This window comes from Momordica charantia, assembly GCF_013281855.1.
Source record: "Momordica charantia cultivar OHB3-1 chromosome 1 unlocalized genomic scaffold, Mcharantia_2.0 BLBB01000001.1, whole genome shotgun sequence".
Taxonomy (NCBI): Eukaryota; Viridiplantae; Streptophyta; class Magnoliopsida; order Cucurbitales; family Cucurbitaceae; genus Momordica; species Momordica charantia.
Genome location: NW_028275157.1, coordinates 14,964,531 through 14,984,239, shown reverse-complemented (window position 1 = coordinate 14,984,239; position 19,709 = coordinate 14,964,531). Strand labels below are relative to the sequence as shown.

The following is a 19,709-nucleotide window of genomic DNA, read 5'->3' as shown; positions in this document are numbered from 1 at the left end:
TTGCAGTTTTATTACTATAAAAAATTAGCTTCTGAAATTAAACTAAGATGGTCATTATTCAATGGTTAATATTTGAGGATAAAGTAAAAAATTATTATCTATTTATTTGATGAGCTAACAATTATGTCCAGTTGATGGTATTTTTTTAATTGCCACATGTTGTACTAAAAATAGAATGTATCTCCAACTTCACTTCACCTAATTGGTATTCTTAATTTAGTATAGTGGTTCAAATTAATCGGGTTGAATTATAATTTTAGCCCTCATTGTCATGACAACTTCTATATGATGTCACATTAATCTTCAATCATGAATTGAACGATGAAACTTGTGCTCACACATACGTACTAGAATAAAATGAAACAAATAAGATCACCGCAGCTAAAACATCAGAGTACGAATTGAAAGCATAAAGTATAGCCAAGTATGGTTACTAGTTCAATCAAATGGCTTGGACAGATTTGGGTAGTAATTCCAATTGGTGAACGCAAAGAACCTTCTATCTAATAGTGAACACAGACAGGACGTGATTTGAGAGTACAAACTAATCTAGCGAAATTTTTGCAACCTGTTGTCTTAATGAAATGATATGTCTTCTTCCCGAATGACTTGGATAATGTTTTATGAATTCAGCAATCCATTATGAAGATGCATTGATCCAATTCATCATGCTAATAAGAACAAACCAATTCACATAAACAGCAAAGGATCATTCTTATAATTAATTGGGAAAAATGGGAAGAACTTGACAGGGCCCAGCCAATTTATGGAGACAATTCCAGGCTATTCCATTCCAAAACCAGAAAGTGGGTGGGGTCCAGGATATTTTATATGGAAAGAGAAGAGATGGGATGGTAAATAGAACCTGCTATGGTGATGTGGACCACTTGCATTTGCCGGCAATCGTACGAGCCCGCCATTAGTATTATCTCAAAGGGCAGAGCTGCGAACAAGCTTAAGAACAGGTATTGACTAGGTAGCTAATAGATATCAATGTGTGAAGAAAACAGAGAGAAGACAGTAAAAATGGCTCATATTTAGGCTTACTCAAGGTGTGTTTCCCTTCCCACCAAGTCATCCAATCCAACAGATACCATCATTTCAAATATGGCTGCTATTTCTTTTCCAAGCTGGATCAAATTAAATTTTCATGGAGAATGAGGTAAAAAAGTGTGTGGAAAATCAACTAATATATAATTAATTTCTCAAATAAGGATATCTGTCTGTTGTCATTCACACTCAGATTAGCACTAGTTGGGAAAAAAATATGATAATGAGAACTGATACAAGCAGGCAGCAGTGATATAGTTGTAACAGGACCGATCGATAGTTTCCACAAATGGTTCCTTAAGAATGTACCCTTGAGATCCCATCGACATGGCTTGCTTAAGAACCACAGCATGCTGATTTTTGAGCAGCTTGAGCAGCCCCTGCCCCCTGGTCTGGTTGGTTAATCTTGATTGTCTGAGGCTGCAACATCCGAAAGTAGAATGCATATCAATCACATGGAAATAATTTCATTGAATCGAAGAATGTACTTATTATATTCATGGGTTCCATCTCAAAACTAATTGGCAATGAGAAGAGTAGTCCATCTCTATTATAAACCTATGTAAGGTCCCTTCTTTTATCAATGTGGAATCCTTGACATGCCCCCCAATATCGTAGCTCTTTTGACTCATCAATCTTAGTCGGATCCTTTTTTTTTTGGATCGGTTGCTCGTTTGAGCGTTTTGGGCTCTGATACCATATTAATATTCATGGGGTTCCATCTCAAAACCAATTGGCAATGAGAGAAGTAGGTCATGTCTATTATAAACATATGTAAGGTCATTTCTTTTATCAATGCTTAACAGTACTGTGCATACTTACACAAGGCACAACAAACTAATATAAATACCATGAAAGCAAAGAAATAAGTTATAAGATATTGTTAAACATATAAGACAAATTGGTGGCTTTCCAAGACATAAATTAGACTCGATATCATTAGAGAGCAAATGAAAAGGTGATGCAACTGGCAAAGATATTTTTTTTATATATAAACCAACAATTAAACTAGTAGCATACTTGGAACTTTTACATAAACTAGATGTTAGAATATTTATCTCTTACTTTTTATCCGACAAAAGATCTACATATTTGGATTCTAGGATTGCTTTTGCCCCCATGAACTTTAGATGAACAAGTTTCTTGTAATTTTATTCTCATTTAAGTTGAGGATTTCTCTCCGTACCTCGTCCAAACTTTAAACAACTTTATTCATTTCATTATGATCTTTGCTTTCTTTTTTTATGATCTTTGCTTTTTCTATCAAGATAATAAACAGATGATGTATAATAATTTCAAAAGTGCATGGTCGGTAAAGAAGTATACATGAAATTTAGCTACTGATTATTTAAAAGACCATACCTCTGCTTTTGAATCAGTATCTGCGAGTCTTTGTTTAATATCCCTAGCTATTGAGAAGAAAACTTCTTCCACATTTAAGTTCGTCTTAGCACTCTGTAAAACATAAGATCTTTAGAATAGAACGCCCAATAGGTATTTTATTATAGTTCTCAGAGCGAACATGCATAACTCACAGTCTCAAAAAACTTGATGCCATATTCATCTGCAAGAGCTTGACCCTTTGAGGTGGGGACAGCCTGAGAGAAGATTATTGTCAAAAAAATGTCAACTGACATGGAAAACACAGGCAGGAAGACACGTATGGAGAGAGAAGGAGAGAGGGCATACCCTTTTGCTCTCATCCATGTCAGCCTTGTTACCCACCAGTATTTTGTTAACATTGTCAGAAGCATGTTGTTCAATGTTACGAATCCAGTTCCTAATGTCTGCAGAAAGAAATCGGCTTAAGTCATAAAGCTAGGAGAAGCTAAGAAGATTATTGTCTACAAAAAAAGAACTCCAGTACATTCATTGGCACTGATAAAAGCATTGAAGGAATCTTCTCAAAATTGTGGTGAAGATTAATGGAAGATCGGGACTTAGAGACTCACAAATAGATGGTCACTAAAATACTGTGAAGCTAATAAGAAATATGGAAGGAGATAACATTACTGTTAAAGGAGGACTCATCAGTGACGTCGTACACAAGCAAAATACCCATGGCTCCACGATAATAAGCTGTAGAGGATAAAAAAGTGCAGAATTGGTGAAACTTGGGGGAAACTGAAAAAATCACCCCTGAACTACATGAGTTGTAACAATATTTTGGCAACTATACTCCTTCAATTTTATATTCAAGAATATTTGGAAACTAAAATATTGATTATGAAAATATCAATGATTGTAAAAGTTGTATTAAACTTAATAACTAAAATATTGATCATGAAAATATCATTGACAATTGGACAAATAAAATTATATTTAATGTGTATTACTTCCTCGAAAATAAATGATAATTTACCAAAGAAAAAAAATTGTAACATCAGAATATAGTTAATTGATTAGTTAATGAATTAAGGTCCCATCAGTGTGTGTTTCTGAATTGGCACTACCAACAATAATGTATAAGAGTGGTGTATAAAATCAGCGTCAATCATTGAGAAATAGGCAATCGAGAGAAAATAGGGTGGTTATCCACCACTATCATATTGGGTAACTTTCTGAACCACTCGGATGAAGAACATTAGTTGACTCTTACATAGGCCAAAAAGATAGCGTGAGAGAAAACGGTAGTTACATTATATGATCCAAGTAAAAAATGTTGGGATAAGGAAAGAGGCGTGTTATCAATGTTCAAATTGAGGTGACACCTTTTTTCTTGTTCAAAAATTTAATAAAATAAATTTATAAAAAAATGAAGCAACACCAATTAGCCTGGCTATAGTTTTTTCCATTTTTCTTTTATTTTTTTAACTAGGAGTCGGAGCTTTGCTCAATTATATTCAGGGACACCCTTGCCCGCCCCAAGGCCCAGGAGACATCAAGGGTTTTTGAAATTAAGCTCACTAAGAAGGTTGAAACCCGAGACCTCTAGCTAGTATGACTAAGAGACCCTAAGTCTTTGCCAACTAAGCTATCCTTGGAGGCAACTAGCTACAGTTGGAAGTTCAAAATATAATTATAGCAATCACTATAGTTCAAGGGTGATTTTTGCATTCTTATCTTAAACTTATAAGGTCAAATATTTATCTACTTATTTTGATGAAAATATTGGATGGACATTTATTTGAGTCCATATAACAAGTAACAATGGGATCTTGAAAACTAAAATTTGCTAGACAACAAGAAAGAAAGGTCTCAACATGAAAACTAATTAAAACATCTAAGAAATGATTTAGATTCAACATGGTCTTTGAATTCAAACAAATGGAGACTTGAACCTCTAACCTATGAATAAAGTTACTAATAAATTGATCAATTAAAATCATGCACAAGTTGGCAAATTCAATAAGTTTGATCCTATAACCTTAAAGATATCAAATACAATCAAAGATGTTGAGATCTTTTAGTCCAATCTATTACAGCACAACATAATATATTCAGCTTAAAAGCTAGACACTAACCAGTAGTAATTGTTCTAAACCGCTCCTGACCAGCAGTATCCCAAATTTGCAACTTGATCCTCTTTCCATCCAGCTCTATGGTCCTTATCTTAAAATCAATGCTGTCGAAGAACGTTCAGCCTACTCAAATCAAGAATAATGTGGGACAACCACATACTCAAAAAACTTGTAGCTTAACAAGCACCTACCCAATGGTTGTGATGAAACTTGTAGTAAAGGAACCATCCGAGAAACGCAAAAGAAGACAACTTTTTCCCACACCTGCAAAGGTGTATAGAACAGAACATGAGAAAAGACTAGATTCCAGACTTAAACTTAAACATATGCAGCATATGCTCTAGCAAAGAAATGCAAGCACGATGCGGATTCAAAAACATTACAGCAGCCTCATCTTATGCAATCTTACATGATAAGACTAATAACCATGATTACAACCTATTTTAAATGTAATCCAACAGTAGCTATCTTATATTGAGCCAAGGTCCCTACCTAAGGAGCCCTAGAAAAAGCCAGCAAAATGCGTTATGCTATGAAGCAAATACCAAGTTAACAAGAAGTACATTCCATATATTCCAAGAAATGCCAGGCTCGTAAACTAGAATACGAAGAAAAACAGGTACTAAAATGCACATTTCACCCTGCATCTAGAAAACCATTGATAATGGTCACGAATTAAAAAATAGAAATTAAACAAATAACATTCTATACTCGCAATGACTAGCTGGACCGAGGATTAGGAACACCAAATCGTGAAGATCAAATAAAACATCGAAAACATCAGGAACCGAGATAGAAATGGAATAATGAGGTGGAAGAGTGAATAATTCACATACCACTATCACCGATCAGGAGGAGCTTTATGAGGTAATCATAATCGGCTCGAGCTCTTGCAGGTGGAGCAGCCATCGATGGAACAAAATCGCACAGGACTAGAAACAAACCCTAGAGAGAAATACTAGAAAAGAAGGAAAAGAAAAAGTGAAAGATCGCACCAAAGAAAAGGAAACAAATCTAAGAACAGAAACCAAACAGAAATTGATTTCGTTTTATTTATATAATTTTTCTTTTCGGAAATTAAAATTACCGGATCAAAGAGGATGGATGAATTTAAGATCTGAGGCAAAGTAGAGAGAGAGAGCGCGAGGAGGGAAAGCGTCGCGTGTAACGCCAGCACTGGACGGCCGTTGAAAATTTAGACCCGGAAAGCGTTTCTATGCGGCCGCGTGCACGCATCATACGGTGGACGAAGTCTCTTGGCCGTTGGATTATAATAACAGTAAGATCTCGGTTAATCCAACGGATGCTGATGAGAAGGCGGTAGAAATGAACTTGAAAAACGACACCGTTTCGTTAGAAACTTCAATTTTCTCGCAAATGGTAGCGAAATCGCGGTCGTATGCGCGTGTCAACTTCACATAATCATTTTTTTTTATTATGATTTCTTGTTTAGTTTTTAAAAAATATTAAACAGGTAATTTGGAAGGAAAAAAAAAATTAGAGAGAGCCATAGCCATGGGAGACTTCTTCCATCCAATTATCAATTAGGATAATAATAAAAGAGGCATTGTTTATTTTCAAACGTGTCATTTGACCAAACAAAAAATATCTGGAAAGAAAATATCTAAATTTACATTTTACCTTTTTAGCTATTGAATTAACACATGACACGTAGTAGTTATAAGTTTATAAGGTAGAAATTGAGACCAGCTTATAAAAAAAAATATTAATATCATATATAAACTTTATCTGATTTATTTCCCTCTCTTCATACATTTTTTACAGTGGTTCATAAATTCAACCATCTAAAATTAAAACTTTACTAGTCCAACCAAATTTAAGTTCAGCTAAATTATAAGAGTTTCTTTAGATTAGTTTGAATTCAAATAAATTGAACTTTTAGAGTTTTCTAAAAATCGGTTTAGAATTGATCAAAGTTAGAGTGTTCATTAATTTAAATTATCTCAATCTCACCTCGTAGAGATATTTTTAGGATACGAAAAATCCTCAAGAGGGCTTAAGAATTTCTATTAAAAAGAGGTGAAAGGGGTAGGTAGTTGATATTAAAAAACTAGTGGGATTTGTATTTTATATATATATATATATAACTTAGAAAACTAATAATTTAATGGTTGAGTCTAGGTGGACAAATTTATTGACTAACCATCCTATTAAAAACATGGATTTTGTGTTAGGGATACAACTGGATAAGGATTATGGGTTTTTAGGTAGGTTTTGGTAGTGAACCATTCTAATTCAATAGTGGTAATTGGCATATATCTTCGAGGTTTTGAGTTCGATCTCCTGCCTCACATATTGTATTAAAAAAGAAAAGTCTAGCTCCAAAAAATAATAAATAAATAAGTATTTAACTCATTTGAGAAAACATCATATCAACTCTTCATCATTTGTTTTAACAATAAAACAAACAACATTCATTTAAATGAAAAATATGTATTAAAATCTAAATAATTGAATGAGATTTTTTCCAGTGCAGCAAGTGTATAGCAGAGATTCTAACTATAAACCTTCAAGATGTTATTGAAGTGCCTTATCTACTTCAATTGTGTTAAAATTTGATAAATTGAAAATTTTAAATAATATAAATAAAATCGTTAAAAAATGAGACCCTATAGGAGATGTAAGAATTCAATTACGACTAAGATTTGTTCAACCTAGTTTAAATTACTATACTATTAAATCTATCAAAATTATGTCAATGCAAGCATAATTTCAATTGATTAAGACATTGGTTGAAGTTAAAATTTCATTTCAATATGATGTTGAATATATATATATATATATGCACTAATGTTAAATTAGAACATTAGTTTACTTTTCCAGTTTAGATCATAATTATTTCAATAATGTTATTATAACTAGTGATTGAGGCTGATTCCTGATTTTAATATTCTATTTTTCAAAATTAAGTTAATTTTAATTAAAAATAAATAAATTTTGTTTTAAATGCTTTGGAATTCCTATAAAAATTTAAAAAATAAAAAGAGGTATGTAAAAGCTATTTTTATTTTTAAAATTTAACCAGGAGAAGGTAGGTTATCCAACAGTCTTTAAAAGAGATCATTTGAGAAAATAGGCAATATTTTAATTTTTAAGACAGATGGTTTTGATTTTAGTTTGTGTAGGTCATGATAGGAATGTTAAGAGAGAAATGGAAAATAATTTCATATCCCACCAAGAATGTGTAACTGCAATTTTATTAATGGAATAAATATTTAGGTTTTACAAAATCTTCGAAGTTAAAGAAAAGAGTAGAAATCGCTATGTTAATCATGTCACCCAATATTTATCAAAATACATCATATTTATTTAGTCAAAAAGAGTTAATTAAAAGGTTATATAAAAATTAAATTCGTCAGATCTTCATGATTTCCCTTTTTGGATTGTCCAAAAGGTGACATTTGATTTTTCAAATCTTTAGCCCACGAGGCTTGTTAGTTCGAATGAAATTTTGTTTAAAAAAAAACTTGAAATTTTTTATATTTAGAACCAAAATAGTTGTAATTATTATCATCTGATAAAATTCGCACCAATTTTCTAAAATAAAAGAAATCAATAAAATCCGTAAAATAGAAGAGTATTAAAGACCAGTATGGCTCATACAGGTTCTAATGTTAGGTCAGAATCGAAGTGGTCAGAGTATAGAGAATAGGGTATTTTGGCATAGCAAATAGTAGAAACTTTGTAGCGTATCTTTATGATTTGGTTTACCTCCCTATAGAAGTTAAATCATGGACCTAATTTTGAATCGAGGGTCGAGACAAGGTAAATTCGAGTCGGGCTGCATAGTTGGGAGAAAACCATCAAAGTTCTCGGCCATGGGGTCGAGAACTCCTCGATATCGAGAAGGTCTCGACGCTGAGGCCTGGTCGGCTATAGCCGGCCTGAGTCGCCGGGTTTCAGCCTTCTTACCTAATATCGTGAGCCTGTTACTCTCTCGGCCAAACTTATGTTTTCCGTTGGTTAATCTGATCTCGTTTTATCTTCCTATAACAATTACCGTTTAAATATTTAAGGTTTAAATACTATTTTGGTCTTTATACTTTCGACTTTGGTTTATTTTTGTCATATACCTTTAAAACGTCTGTTTTGGTCATTGTACTCTTAAAAAAGTGATTGTTTTTCAATAATAAGTTTAGCACGATACCTCACTCACAAAATTTCTTGAAATCTCGTCAGTTTCGATTATGCATAAAATTTTGTAAAGAGTGATCAAATTGGTCACTTTTTAAAAGTATAAATACCAAAATAGATATGTTAGAAGTATAATGATTAAAATGAATAAAAGTTTGAAGTCTAGGGACCAAAATGTAAAAAGTAGAATGACCAAACTAGTATGTAAATTAATAGGTTGTATAATTTTATTTATGAATAATGATTTATATATTATATTTAATTATTGTAATCAATGGCTTATTAGCTCAGTTGGTTAGAGCGTCGTGCTAATAACGCGAAAGTCGCAGGTTCGAAACTTGCATAGGCCAATTTTTAGAATTTTTTCCCTATTTTCTGCTGCCTAATAAATCTTGTCACCGCTCACCGGCTGTGAATTTGACGGGATCCGGTCCCATTCTCCGCGGTTACGACCCATTCCGACAACGCCGGCGTCCACATTAGTCGAATTTCAAACCGACGCATCGATTACCCGGTCGTCGTCTTCTGGAAGCTCCCATTACTAATCAAACTTTATTGTTCTTTTCAATTAATATTTATTTGAGAGATTGACGAAATAATTACTGAATGTGAATATGTCTCCAAAAAAAAAAAAGAAAATTACTGAATGTGAAAGTTTTAATTTCCAAAGCGATATTATTTAGAAATAATTACAAACTACACCTACATGATCTGCGAAGTAAGCAAATGATTATGCTGCAGATTTAAAATCCTCATATTAATTATATATAATCTCAAACTTTTTTTTTTGTTTTTTTGGAAATTGCGAGTTTCAGAAACTTTAGATCTAAAGTTAGACCTTATACTCCCTTTATTTTTTAGTCCTTTTTGTTGTTTCATATAGGTAAAGTATAATAAGACCGGATTTTTTTAGTACAATATGTAGAAGTAGGGGTTCAAACTCATAAGCTCTTGATCAAAGATACATATTTTAATCATTTGAGCTATGCTCGATTTGGTTAAGAGAGGATGTAGTTGATCTTGAATTGGTTATTTTATCAATTAACTATGAGGAGGGTGAGATATTAAAAGTTATAATTTACAAATATATATATATATATATTTTTTTTTTTTTTGGTGAGATATACTTTGTCTTTAAAGTTTGGTTAAATTCTAGTTGGTCTATGAGTTTAAAAATCATCACTTTCCATTCTTTAAGTGTTTTTAATTTTGTTTTCTATTTAGTCTTAAAGGTTAAAAAATAACATGTTTAGTCTCTAAAGTTTAAATTTAATTTTTAATTGGTCCTTAAGTCGTTGACTTAACAAATGATGACGTGCCAGTTAATGTATATTGACTTGACAACGAGAGATCTCTCAAATGACTGAATATTAACATGGATGAATCTAGTTGGTTGTCGAGAAACGTGCTTATTCACATTGTAAATTAGCAAACCTAGTCAATTTCAATATTAAGCTGGAGATGAACCAAGAGAAAGGATAGCGGTATTGTTGGAAGAGTGGAAGAAAGGAAAGAGAAGAGAAGGGAGGGAGGGAGGAAGCGAAGGGAGAGAAATATATCACTTAGGTAAAAGATAAAATAATAAAATTTGTCGATCATTCAAAAAATACACATCATCAAAACCTAGTCGACATATGTTAGCTACCATATCATCATTCTGTTAGGTCAATTTAACTTTGGGATCAATTAGAAATCAAATTAAAACCCTCACGGACCAATTAAAAACTACATTTAGATTTCAAGGACCATGCATGTCACTTTTGAAACTTGATAAAACTAAATTTAAATTTCAAAGATAAAAAATGATGGATTTTTTAAATTCAGTGACCAAATAGAAACTAAATCCAAACTTGATGTATAAAAAATATATTTTACCAAACTTGTCTCGAGACAATCCCATGGCCAACACCTTTTCACTTATCTTCAATAAATAACAAAACCTTCTTGCTAAAGAGATCAACTTCCGAAAATATCTCCACTTGCATTCTTCAATAGTCTAGTAATTTTCAAAGAATCTAATTCCACCTTTAATTAATTAAGCTCCTCCTCCCTAAAAAATTTCAAAGTCCAACCACAATTGGGCCAAAGCTTCCAATACCTTATTATCCAGTAAGAATATGAATCATTTCTTTCCCATTGCAAAGAACTCATTCTAACACCACTATTTGATCCTCCAAACAACATTTGCATTAGGGCACAAATATAGATTTGGTATACTAAGTCAAAAGTGGTTAACAATAGTTTATTAATTTGATCGATGAGGATATATAATAAGGTTAGAGAGCGTACCTACTCCTTAAGATATAATGTGTTGAAAGTGAGTTTGAGATAACTTTTGAGAATAATACTTTTGAATACGTCACTAAGTACTATGAAATGTACGTAATATCTTTACTTGCAATGATTTTAAGTATTTTTAGATTTATATTATACTTGACTATATAAACAAATACGATTAAAATTTTAAAAAGTAATTTGAATAACTAAAATAATTTTCACCTCTTCAAATGTCATGCCAAATTTACTCTTAGTTAAGGAAACCAATTCTCTAGCTCATCATTGCAAATTCACAAATCCAAGTTTTTTCTCTATAGATCCAAGTAAATCATTTCCCTAATTAATCTTAATTTTCTATTAATGTTTAGGCCAATCAATAGACCTACTTTTGTGTTGTACACCCCACTAAATCCAAGAGTAAAAAGATTTTTTTTTTTCCTTTTTCTTTCTTTTAAGAAACCAATAAAATATATTGATGGGATGTAACCAATATTGAATAAAATTAGGACAACGTTTACCCAATCAGAAGAAATATCATTATTTTTGTTTGGTATGTAACTTGTAAGATAAATTATTTGATGGGATGTAACCATCAATTTTCATATCCTCCAAAGGAGATCAAATCCAACATGTGCTTTGATGAGCTTTAGCTTTGGCAAGCAGCGTAAAGAGCAAGCAAATAATATGTTAAAGTTTCTATGCTCTAACTTTGGTAGGTAATTACCAATTCTAGCTTATTTTAAATGGATAAAATAACTATTATCATTTTTCGATATGATCTTCCATCCACATAAATTATTGTGCTGCAAAAAAATTACTACATTAATTTTGTTTGATGTACGCTTTCTCTCTATAATCGCTTTACATCGATGTTATTTCTCCCTCACCAAAAATATATACTCATACACACACGATGTAATTTTTTGCTAATTTGTTATCCACGGACACTTTCAATTAATAAATCTTCCTCGGTGCATGCATGTTTTCTATTCATAATTAACTTTCCTCTAAGTGATAATATACTTCCCTTTTTGTTTCTCATCTTTGATAGCTTTTGTTTTTTTAGAAAAATTTGAAAAAAAAAATCTCTTTCTAATTCAATTACATTTCTCTCTTAGTTGTCAAAATCTTAATAATGGTGATCAACAGAGAAGTATATTATTCTCCAAATATGCTTTCTTACTATCTCTTTACACGTATATAATTTCTTAGGACAAATGATCGTGATCTCCATCGTGAGGGTCAACTAACTTCAAAAAAATTGTAGGATTGAACATATTGATATCTCCGTATTTTGTTTACCTTTTCTTCTATAATTCACCTCATTTGTAAGGTAAATAGATGAACTCAATAATCTAACTATGACATTTGTTTCACTGGTTCATTTACAACTAATTTTTATCTTAAATATACTCATTTTTTCCAGTAAATTAAATTTCTCTTTACTGTTAACGACTCCACATACAATGATTTATAATAAACATGAGATACTTCTCTCATAGTCAATTGATTTTGATATGAAACTCCATGAATATTAATATGGTATCAGAGCCCAAAAGCTCAAACGAGCCTCCGATCAAAAAATGAGATCCAGCCAAGATTGATGAGCCAAAATAGCAACGATCTTGAGGGGTATGTTAAGGATCTGTGAATATTAATATTTACTACGCTTTATTTCAATTTTACAAAATCTCTTGTTGACTTCCTTCGCTAACTAATCTCTCTCAAATACATAAGCAATAACGATATTATTTCTATCAGAAATTTCTTTTTACATCTTTTATCTCACTCGTGTCTTTTTTAAATTGATCTCTCTCCATGTATACATGATACATGGACACATTTTTCTGTATGAAAATTTTCTATCTACATAATTCTACTTGCACTTTCACTAATTCATTTTCTCCATTCACTCATCATATATTGCATTAATCAACTTCTTTATAATGACTATATTCTTTTTATAGGTATAGAAGCTCCCTATCATTATAAATTATTTTCTTTACGTCTATTTTCTCTATACACACTTTCTTTTATCATTGTTACATTGAAAAATAAGTAAAAAATATACTCTTCAAAATTTTTTCCTTATACATGTATTAAACAGCTAGCAATTTTTAGTAATTTTCATCCCAATAAGAGGATTGTAATGCAACATAATCATAAATACCATTCGCGGTAAGTTTTCACAGATTAAAGTTACTAGAGATTAGAGTTAAATTTACAAATGACTTTTAATTATATGATTTACATAATTAAGACATCTCATATGTACATGTATAAATATATACATCAAGGAGGAAAATAAAAAGGAAGAAGAATTCAGCGTAGAGTATTGAATTGTAAAGTTTGAAAAGGATTCACGTGGAGAAAATTCAATTATTTTAAAAACTAAATTGTTCTCGTTAAAAAAAGTGGAGGAGACGTCAGTTGTCGCCTAACTAACGGCCGATCGCCAGATATTTTTCTATGCGTGCGAATGTACCATTGCACACGAGTAGTAACCGTACCAACCTCTGAAGCACCGACGGGGATATTTTATATATTTTTATTAATTATTTTTTATTATGAAATAATGTAGAGGTTAAATAAACTACATATTTCTGTTTAGCTAAATTAAAAAAAAAACCCATAAACTTTGTCTCTCTTTTTTTAATACTCCTATGTTTTAAAAGTTTCAAATACTACTTTTGACTTTGTAAACGTTTCAAAAATATTATTGAAACAAACATCTATTGATATTTTGAACGAAAAGTTGACATAATCTAGAACAACGTGACAATTAACGTGGAATCATGTATGGATTGTGTTGATGCAAGATTTCGTCGAACTACTGAAGTCGGCCACGTGGCAACTAGATGAGCTGGCGAGGTGCGACCTTAAGCAAGATAGGATCTGCGAAAAGGAAACAAACACTTAGGCATGATCCTAAGTAGGTCGTTATTGGAGTAGAATTGCGTACCTGAATGAGTAGTGGAGTGTCCCTTTCATAAACAGCGAGCTGGGAGGGAAGGACAAGACCGTTGGAGTCACTTCGACTGATGGTCGGGGGTTGTTGGGATCTAAGTCGACTATCGGGTTTGAGGTTAGAGTCCTCAGGTCGGTCAAGGAGAACTTGATTTATTCTCTAGTTGGTTTTTGGGTGTTTATCTCGATCCTAAGGGTAGGTCGGTCTTCTCCATTAAAATAAGTGGATGGATCTAACTTGGTTGGTCCATGTGTCATGTTGTCTTTTTCCCTCAAATAGATTGTCTACCTAAATTGTGCTCAGAAAGTCTTCTTCCTTCCACTGTCAACATAGTTTGCTTCTCCATATTTTCTACTCAATTTTGCCATAATCCCATTTTAAAAATGATAGCTTCTTTCACATTTCCTCTCTTTTTATATTTAATCGAAGTAAACTTTTATATTAATTACACATTATTTTAAATTCTACGATGTCAAATTTTCGTTTAATGTATGAGCATATATTTATTAAAATTTTTGAAATGTTTATGAAATGTTAATGATAGTATTAAAACTTTTGAAAGAGTAGGACATTTTTTATAATTTAATCTTTGTATTTTGAATGTTTCATATATTTTACTTTATAACGTGTATCCATAAATTTTGAATTATAATTAATTTTAGGTTCTATCATTAATACTCACTAACGTAGTATTGAGGTGAAACTCCATTTATTGAAGTTTCTGACATAGTTTAACAACCAAACCGATGAAGTATAAATGAATTGAGATTAATACAAGAGCTTAATAAGATTTAAAAAATTTGATAAGAAAAGTAATTATGTCGGATAATTGGGTTAAAATTATGAATAAAGTGTAGTTATTATTATTATTATTATTTTTGAGTTTAACGAAGAGAGAGGATTAACTCGGATCGTTTAACTCGCTGAACAATATTTATATCGATTCATTCATAAAAAAAATTAACCTTTTAAATATGAATATTGTAAAAACATGAGTGAAACCGATATTAACTAAATGAGAAAATTTTATAAAATATATAATTATATCATTATATGTTCATTTTTATTTATACTTCATCTAAATTTTCAAGAAATTTATAAAAACAAAGCAGGATCATCCATAGTTTTCATTATTTTTGGTACTAAAAAAAGAATTTTCATTATTTTTTAAATCAATTTTTAGAAATATTTTAAAAATTTCAGCAATTAAATTGAAAATTAAGGGAAAAAAATAGACGAAAAAAAAAAGGTCAAGAGGAAATGGGAAAAGGAAAACCATGCTGCTTTAGGAATTCCCAACCAAACACGTAATAAAGACTCCGTACCGTCTTAGCTTAGCTTAGCTAACGCTGACGCTAACGGTAACGGTAACGGCTTTAGATCAAACCGCACCGCAGGACCGTTAAAGAAAAACTCCGTCACCGTCAAAGTGGGTCCCAGTCCACTCGCTGGACCGAAACGACGCGTATCGCCTCGACTCAAGTCACAACAACTGTATCCTGGAGCCAACGCCAGTCTCGCTTCCCCGAATATACGCATTTTATTTACTTATTTTTCTTTTTCCTTTTTTATTTTTATTTTTTGAATGCGCTGAAACTGGAGAATTTTCGCTTTTGTCTGCTCTCTCTCTCTTCTTTCGCTCCCTTTAAAATGGTGTAAGAGGAAGAGAGCGGGAACGTGTAGCGTACAGCTCTGCTTTCTCTCGTGTAGAGGCTTTCTGTCATCGCTTCCTTCACGCTCAATCTCTCTCAAAGGCATTGAGATCTGCGCTCCAGTTTTTCGCTTCCATTTCTCGTCTGAAGCTTCAGGTTCGATTTCTGAGCCGTAGATCTTCAATCTCACGAGTTTTAGTTTCGGTTTATTGTCTGTTATTCCGCTCTTGCTTCTGAATGTCGCTGTGCTCATGGAGATCAACTGTGAAGTTAGTTTTGAATCGTTTTTGTTGTATTTTGTCTGTTTGCTATCTGCCTTCTTGTGGTGTGTGTTTGTCTTTGATGTTTTGGAGTTTTTGTCTTTTTTTTTTTTGGCGTTTGTGGAGCGGATGAATGATTTTTACTGTGCTCGAGCTATCTTGTGATTGATGGAGTACATTTTCTTTGAAATATCTGTCGCCATTCTGCTTCATTTGCATGGAAGATGCTGGAATGGTAGATCCAGGAGATCGTTGTTCGTGTGGTTTCTTTTGCTCTAATTTATTGCCGGTTATCTGCTTACGTATGCGTTTTGAATCTGTGGTTATAAGAAGCGTTGTGTTGTGTTGAAACGTTGATAACTGTTACTCTGCTTACATGGCTACCGGAATAAAGAAGCAGAGATGCGGAATATACAGGGAAACCGAGGAGATAACAGAAAAGAGAGACATGAGAGAAAATATAGGGAAGAGAGAAAGAATTCATACTCGAATGCTAGACAGAAATTTACCTGAAAGTTATGAATGATGATATGGAAAGTTGGACACATTATTCTAGTCAAGAAGCATGCGGTATTTGGATCTATCATTTCTAAATCTACGTAAAATCAACATCGGAGACTTTTTCTTTTATACCTTAGGGCAGTGTCAATTGTCACATGTGTTCTGTTAAAAACCTATGGAGTTTATGGGAAGTTATTGAGGTTTTGGTTATCGTTCATTGAAAATAGTTAAGATGCTCATAGATTTACGAATCTGAACCATCTGTGTCCGTATTTGTGAATGTTTACGATCTAGGAAGATGTCAACTGCGTACTCTCCGTTGCTTTTAAATACTCCTGCCTGGATTTTCGTTTTGGTTGCTCTAATCACAATTATAGATCCTGATTTCTTAGTTGTAAAAGTGCAAGATGATGTGCAAGATATGGTAATCCTCTGTCTTCTTCCATGATGTCTAGTATGTTGACTGGCTGACTCTGATAAACAGGTGAAAGAGTGACAAATATGGTGCTAATGCTATTATCTTTAATTTCTAAAGGTGTAAAGGTTGCATGAGCTTTTAGATATGTTTTTCTGTTAAATGTTTTAAATATGGATTTGTGATTATGTTTTTTGAGAGGAAGTTCCATGCACGTATTAAAAATTGAGCTTTTCCTCGTACTACTTCTTTCATATGCCAATCAGTAAATTCTCAAATATCAGTCTAATTGTGAACTTCATTCATTTATCCATTTGTGATAAGGTTCAGTATAAACTTGATGGCTTAAGGCACTTGTTACATCCTTGGGACATATAAATTTATATATCTTGGTCAAATTCCAATTTTTGGTAATACTGCCCAGATAAAGTACCTGATGTGAAATTATGTTGAAAGATTTGGTCCTTGAATAATGTGCTTGTAAATATATACTTTATTGAGTATCTCAAGGTACATCCTTGAATTTAACCTTCTTTTGAAAGTAAATGTACTGATTTGGTGCTTACACTTCCAGCTTGCTGTTATGGCTCCTTCAAATGGAACATCAAACAATTCTCATCCTTCCCCACACGCACCACTCAATGAGAGAATACTTTCATCAATGACCAGGAGGTCTGTTGCTGCACACCCTTGGCATGATCTTGAGATAGGTATGTTGTATACCTCACTGGTAATTTATTGTACATTTTTCAGCGGTGAGATTTTATAATTCTAATAATCTACTAATAAACAAACTTATAATTCTATTTCAGGACCTGGGGCTCCAACGGTTTTCAATTGTGTAAGGATACTGATCTGAATTCCATAATTTCATATATGGTGTTGCTTAAAATGATTGTATTAGTATGTGATACAGTTCTTCCCAGATAATCGAGCACTGCTTGTGTTATAGTACATTAACAATTGCACATTATAATTTCGTGAGAATGCCATGAGGCTTGAAATAACAACTTTATAGTAGGAATATCGATGTTATTCCAATGGTGGCTCACCATTCTAAATTGTTATCCTGTTTTCTTCTTCTTATATTAGCTGCTTGACTTTTGAATTTCCACAGAAGTTTTCTGATGAATATTGATAAAAAAGTTCGAGCTTGATGAATTTCCATCATGCAGGTGGTTGAAATAGGAAAAGGAAGCAAAGTGAAGTATGAACTTGACAAAAGAACTGGTTTGATCAAGGTAGTATTAATTTCATCACTTGTATTTTCAGTGGATTTTATCTTTCATCAGTCGGATGAAACGGTCCATGTTTATTCAGGTTGATAGGATTCTTTACTCCTCTGTCGTGTACCCACACAATTATGGCTTCATTCCTCGGACTCTTTGTGAGGACAATGACCCCATTGATGTCTTAGTCATCATGCAGGTACAAACACGATTTCTTTAATGAAAGTAACACTTGTAATAACATGGGTGCATATCTTAACTGATGTCACTCTGAAATATTTCCAGGAGCCAGTTCTTCCTGGATGTTTTCTGAGGGCGAAAGCTATAGGCGTTATGCCTATGATTGACCAGGTACCTTTTCCTCGAATAACTATTATCTTGTGTTCTTAAATAAGAGAGAAATCTAATCATAATAAATACAGGGTGAAAAAGATGACAAGATTATAGCTGTTTGTGCTGATGATCCTGAATACCGTCACTACAATGACATTAAGGAGCTCCCACCGCATCGATTGGCCGAGATTCGCCGCTTCTTTGAAGACTGTATCCTAAAATTAATTTGATAGTTTTTAACATCACCGGCGAGAACCAACTTGCAGTGGTTTTTTCTCATCTTGTGATTTTTCCTTGACAAACCATTCAGACAAGAAGAATGAGAACAAGGAGGTAGCTGTGAATGACTTTCTGCCAGCCACTGATGCCTTCAAGGCCATCCAACACTCAATGTAAGCAAATGGTCTCCCTGCAAATTGTCGCTTGTTTGTAATTGTAATTTTCTAGTACCAGTAGCAGCTTCAATCCGATGATTCTTTGTTTTCAAGATCCATGAGTGTCCGAGCCAAATTGGATCCAATGATGATTGTATTATTCTCCTTTATGCAGGGACCTCTATGCAGATTACATAGTGGAGAGCTTGAGGCGGTAGTCCTCTAAGAAATTTGGTAATCGCAATTCCATTCATCATGCATTGGAAGGCCTACACTGTCTCAAAGGAAAGATGTTCTTGTCTCTATGTTTTGTTAATATGCTTTCATACTTGATTTCACACTACGTTTTGTTAGGAAAAGAAATTATGCGTATAAATGTTTGTATCAAGGACTGAATCAAAATATTACACAGCGATCATACTAGTCTAAGATCAATGGCTATATTTTTTATTTTTTATTTTTTGAAAAGCCTATTGTAATGAATCTGCACTTCAACTCTACTACTTGTCTTGTTGGGTTCCATGATCATTGTGCCTTCCCGGTCTTGATTTGATTTTTTTTTTAAAGTTTTTTTTTTAATATTATAATGATGAAGTAGAGAGACTGTTTGCCAATGTGCCAATGTCCGTACGCTTGGAAATAGGTGTGCGTGAATTTTTATTTTTGTATAAAAAAATAATAATCAGGAATTAGGGATTAAATTTAAAACTCAAGGGATTACCAAAGTCGGATCCTATATACTCATTTATTCGTTGTTTTTAGAAATTTCTATTCCATATTTTTAAATCTCATCACTTTTTGAACCTAATTTTGTTTCCATGGGGTGTTGGACAAAATTTTGAGTGGTTTACAATTTTTTTTTTCTTGCGGTGTTGTTTGTTTTCTGAAAAGTATCCCAAAAAAAAAGTGAAAGACAAGTAACCAATAACTAGTACATTAAATAGTCGGCTTGTGATTCTATTTTTTTTACAATTAATTTTATTTAAATTTAATAAACGAGGCCCACTTTTACGGTTTTACCGTCTGCTTGCCAG

At 32.7% G+C, this 19,709-nt stretch overlaps 2 protein-coding genes and 1 non-coding gene across 5 annotated transcripts; 2 read left to right on the top strand and 1 right to left on the bottom strand.

Moving 5' to 3' along the window:
• Window positions 1-1,175: 1,175 nt before the first annotated feature.
• LOC111013648 (ras-related protein RABE1a) lies at window positions 1,176-5,709 on the bottom strand. Of its 2 annotated transcripts, XM_022288140.2 has the most exons (9): window positions 5,599-5,708; window positions 5,348-5,469; window positions 4,703-4,775; window positions 4,515-4,615; window positions 3,064-3,129; window positions 2,740-2,837; window positions 2,586-2,648; window positions 2,413-2,505; window positions 1,176-1,470 (listed from the first exon to the last, which is right to left on the bottom strand). In XM_022288140.2, exons 2-9 carry the CDS (start codon window positions 5,418-5,420, stop codon window positions 1,387-1,389), a joined length of 651 nt encoding a protein of 216 aa, XP_022143832.1. In that variant the 5' UTR covers window positions 5,421-5,469; window positions 5,599-5,708; the 3' UTR covers window positions 1,176-1,386. The 2 variants fall into 2 exon arrangements, with proteins under 2 accessions (XP_022143832.1, XP_087977255.1); XM_088121129.1 differs by lacking the exon at window positions 3,064-3,129 and having other exon boundaries at window positions 5,599-5,709.
• Window positions 5,710-8,942: 3,233 nt separating this feature from the next.
• TRNAI-AAU (transfer RNA isoleucine (anticodon AAU)) lies at window positions 8,943-9,016 on the top strand. The gene has a single exon. It is a non-coding gene; the product is annotated as a tRNA-Ile (tRNA).
• A 6,476-nt stretch (window positions 9,017-15,492) lies between these two features.
• Window positions 15,493-19,175, top strand: PPA4 (pyrophosphorylase 4). Of its 2 annotated transcripts, none has more exons than XM_022288120.2 (9): window positions 15,493-15,719; window positions 17,314-17,449; window positions 17,552-17,580; window positions 17,915-17,980; window positions 18,060-18,167; window positions 18,254-18,319; window positions 18,391-18,511; window positions 18,612-18,693; window positions 18,851-19,175. In XM_022288120.2, the coding sequence occupies exons 2-9, from the start codon at window positions 17,323-17,325 to the stop codon at window positions 18,891-18,893; spliced, it is 642 nt and encodes a 213-aa protein (XP_022143812.1). In that variant the 5' UTR covers window positions 15,493-15,719; window positions 17,314-17,322; the 3' UTR covers window positions 18,894-19,175. The 2 variants fall into 2 exon arrangements, with proteins under 2 accessions (XP_022143812.1, XP_087975429.1); XM_088119303.1 differs by lacking the exon at window positions 15,493-15,719 and adding an exon at window positions 16,702-16,808.
• The last annotated feature ends 534 nt before the right edge of the window (window positions 19,176-19,709 follow it).

Bases quoted from the DNA above. Each gene is read 5' to 3' on its own strand.
- LOC111013648 (XM_022288140.2), bottom strand. From the start codon at position 5,420: ATGGCTGCTCCACCTGCAAGAGCTCGAGCCGATTATGATTACCTCATA. The intron at 4,776-5,347 runs GTATGTGAATTA...ACACCTTTGCAG, and splicing joins CCTCCTGATCGGTGATAGTG to GTGTGGGAAAAAGTTGTCTT. The intron at 2,506-2,585 runs GTGAGTTATGCA...TATGTTTTACAG, and splicing joins GCATCAAGTTTTTTGAGACT to AGTGCTAAGACGAACTTAAA.
- PPA4 (XM_022288120.2), top strand. From the start codon at position 17,323: ATGGCTCCTTCAAATGGAACATCAAACAATTCTCATCCTTCCCCACAC. The intron at 17,581-17,914 runs GTAAGGATACTG...TCCATCATGCAG, and splicing joins CTCCAACGGTTTTCAATTGT to GTGGTTGAAATAGGAAAAGG. The intron at 18,168-18,253 runs GTACAAACACGA...AAATATTTCCAG, and splicing joins ATGTCTTAGTCATCATGCAG to GAGCCAGTTCTTCCTGGATG.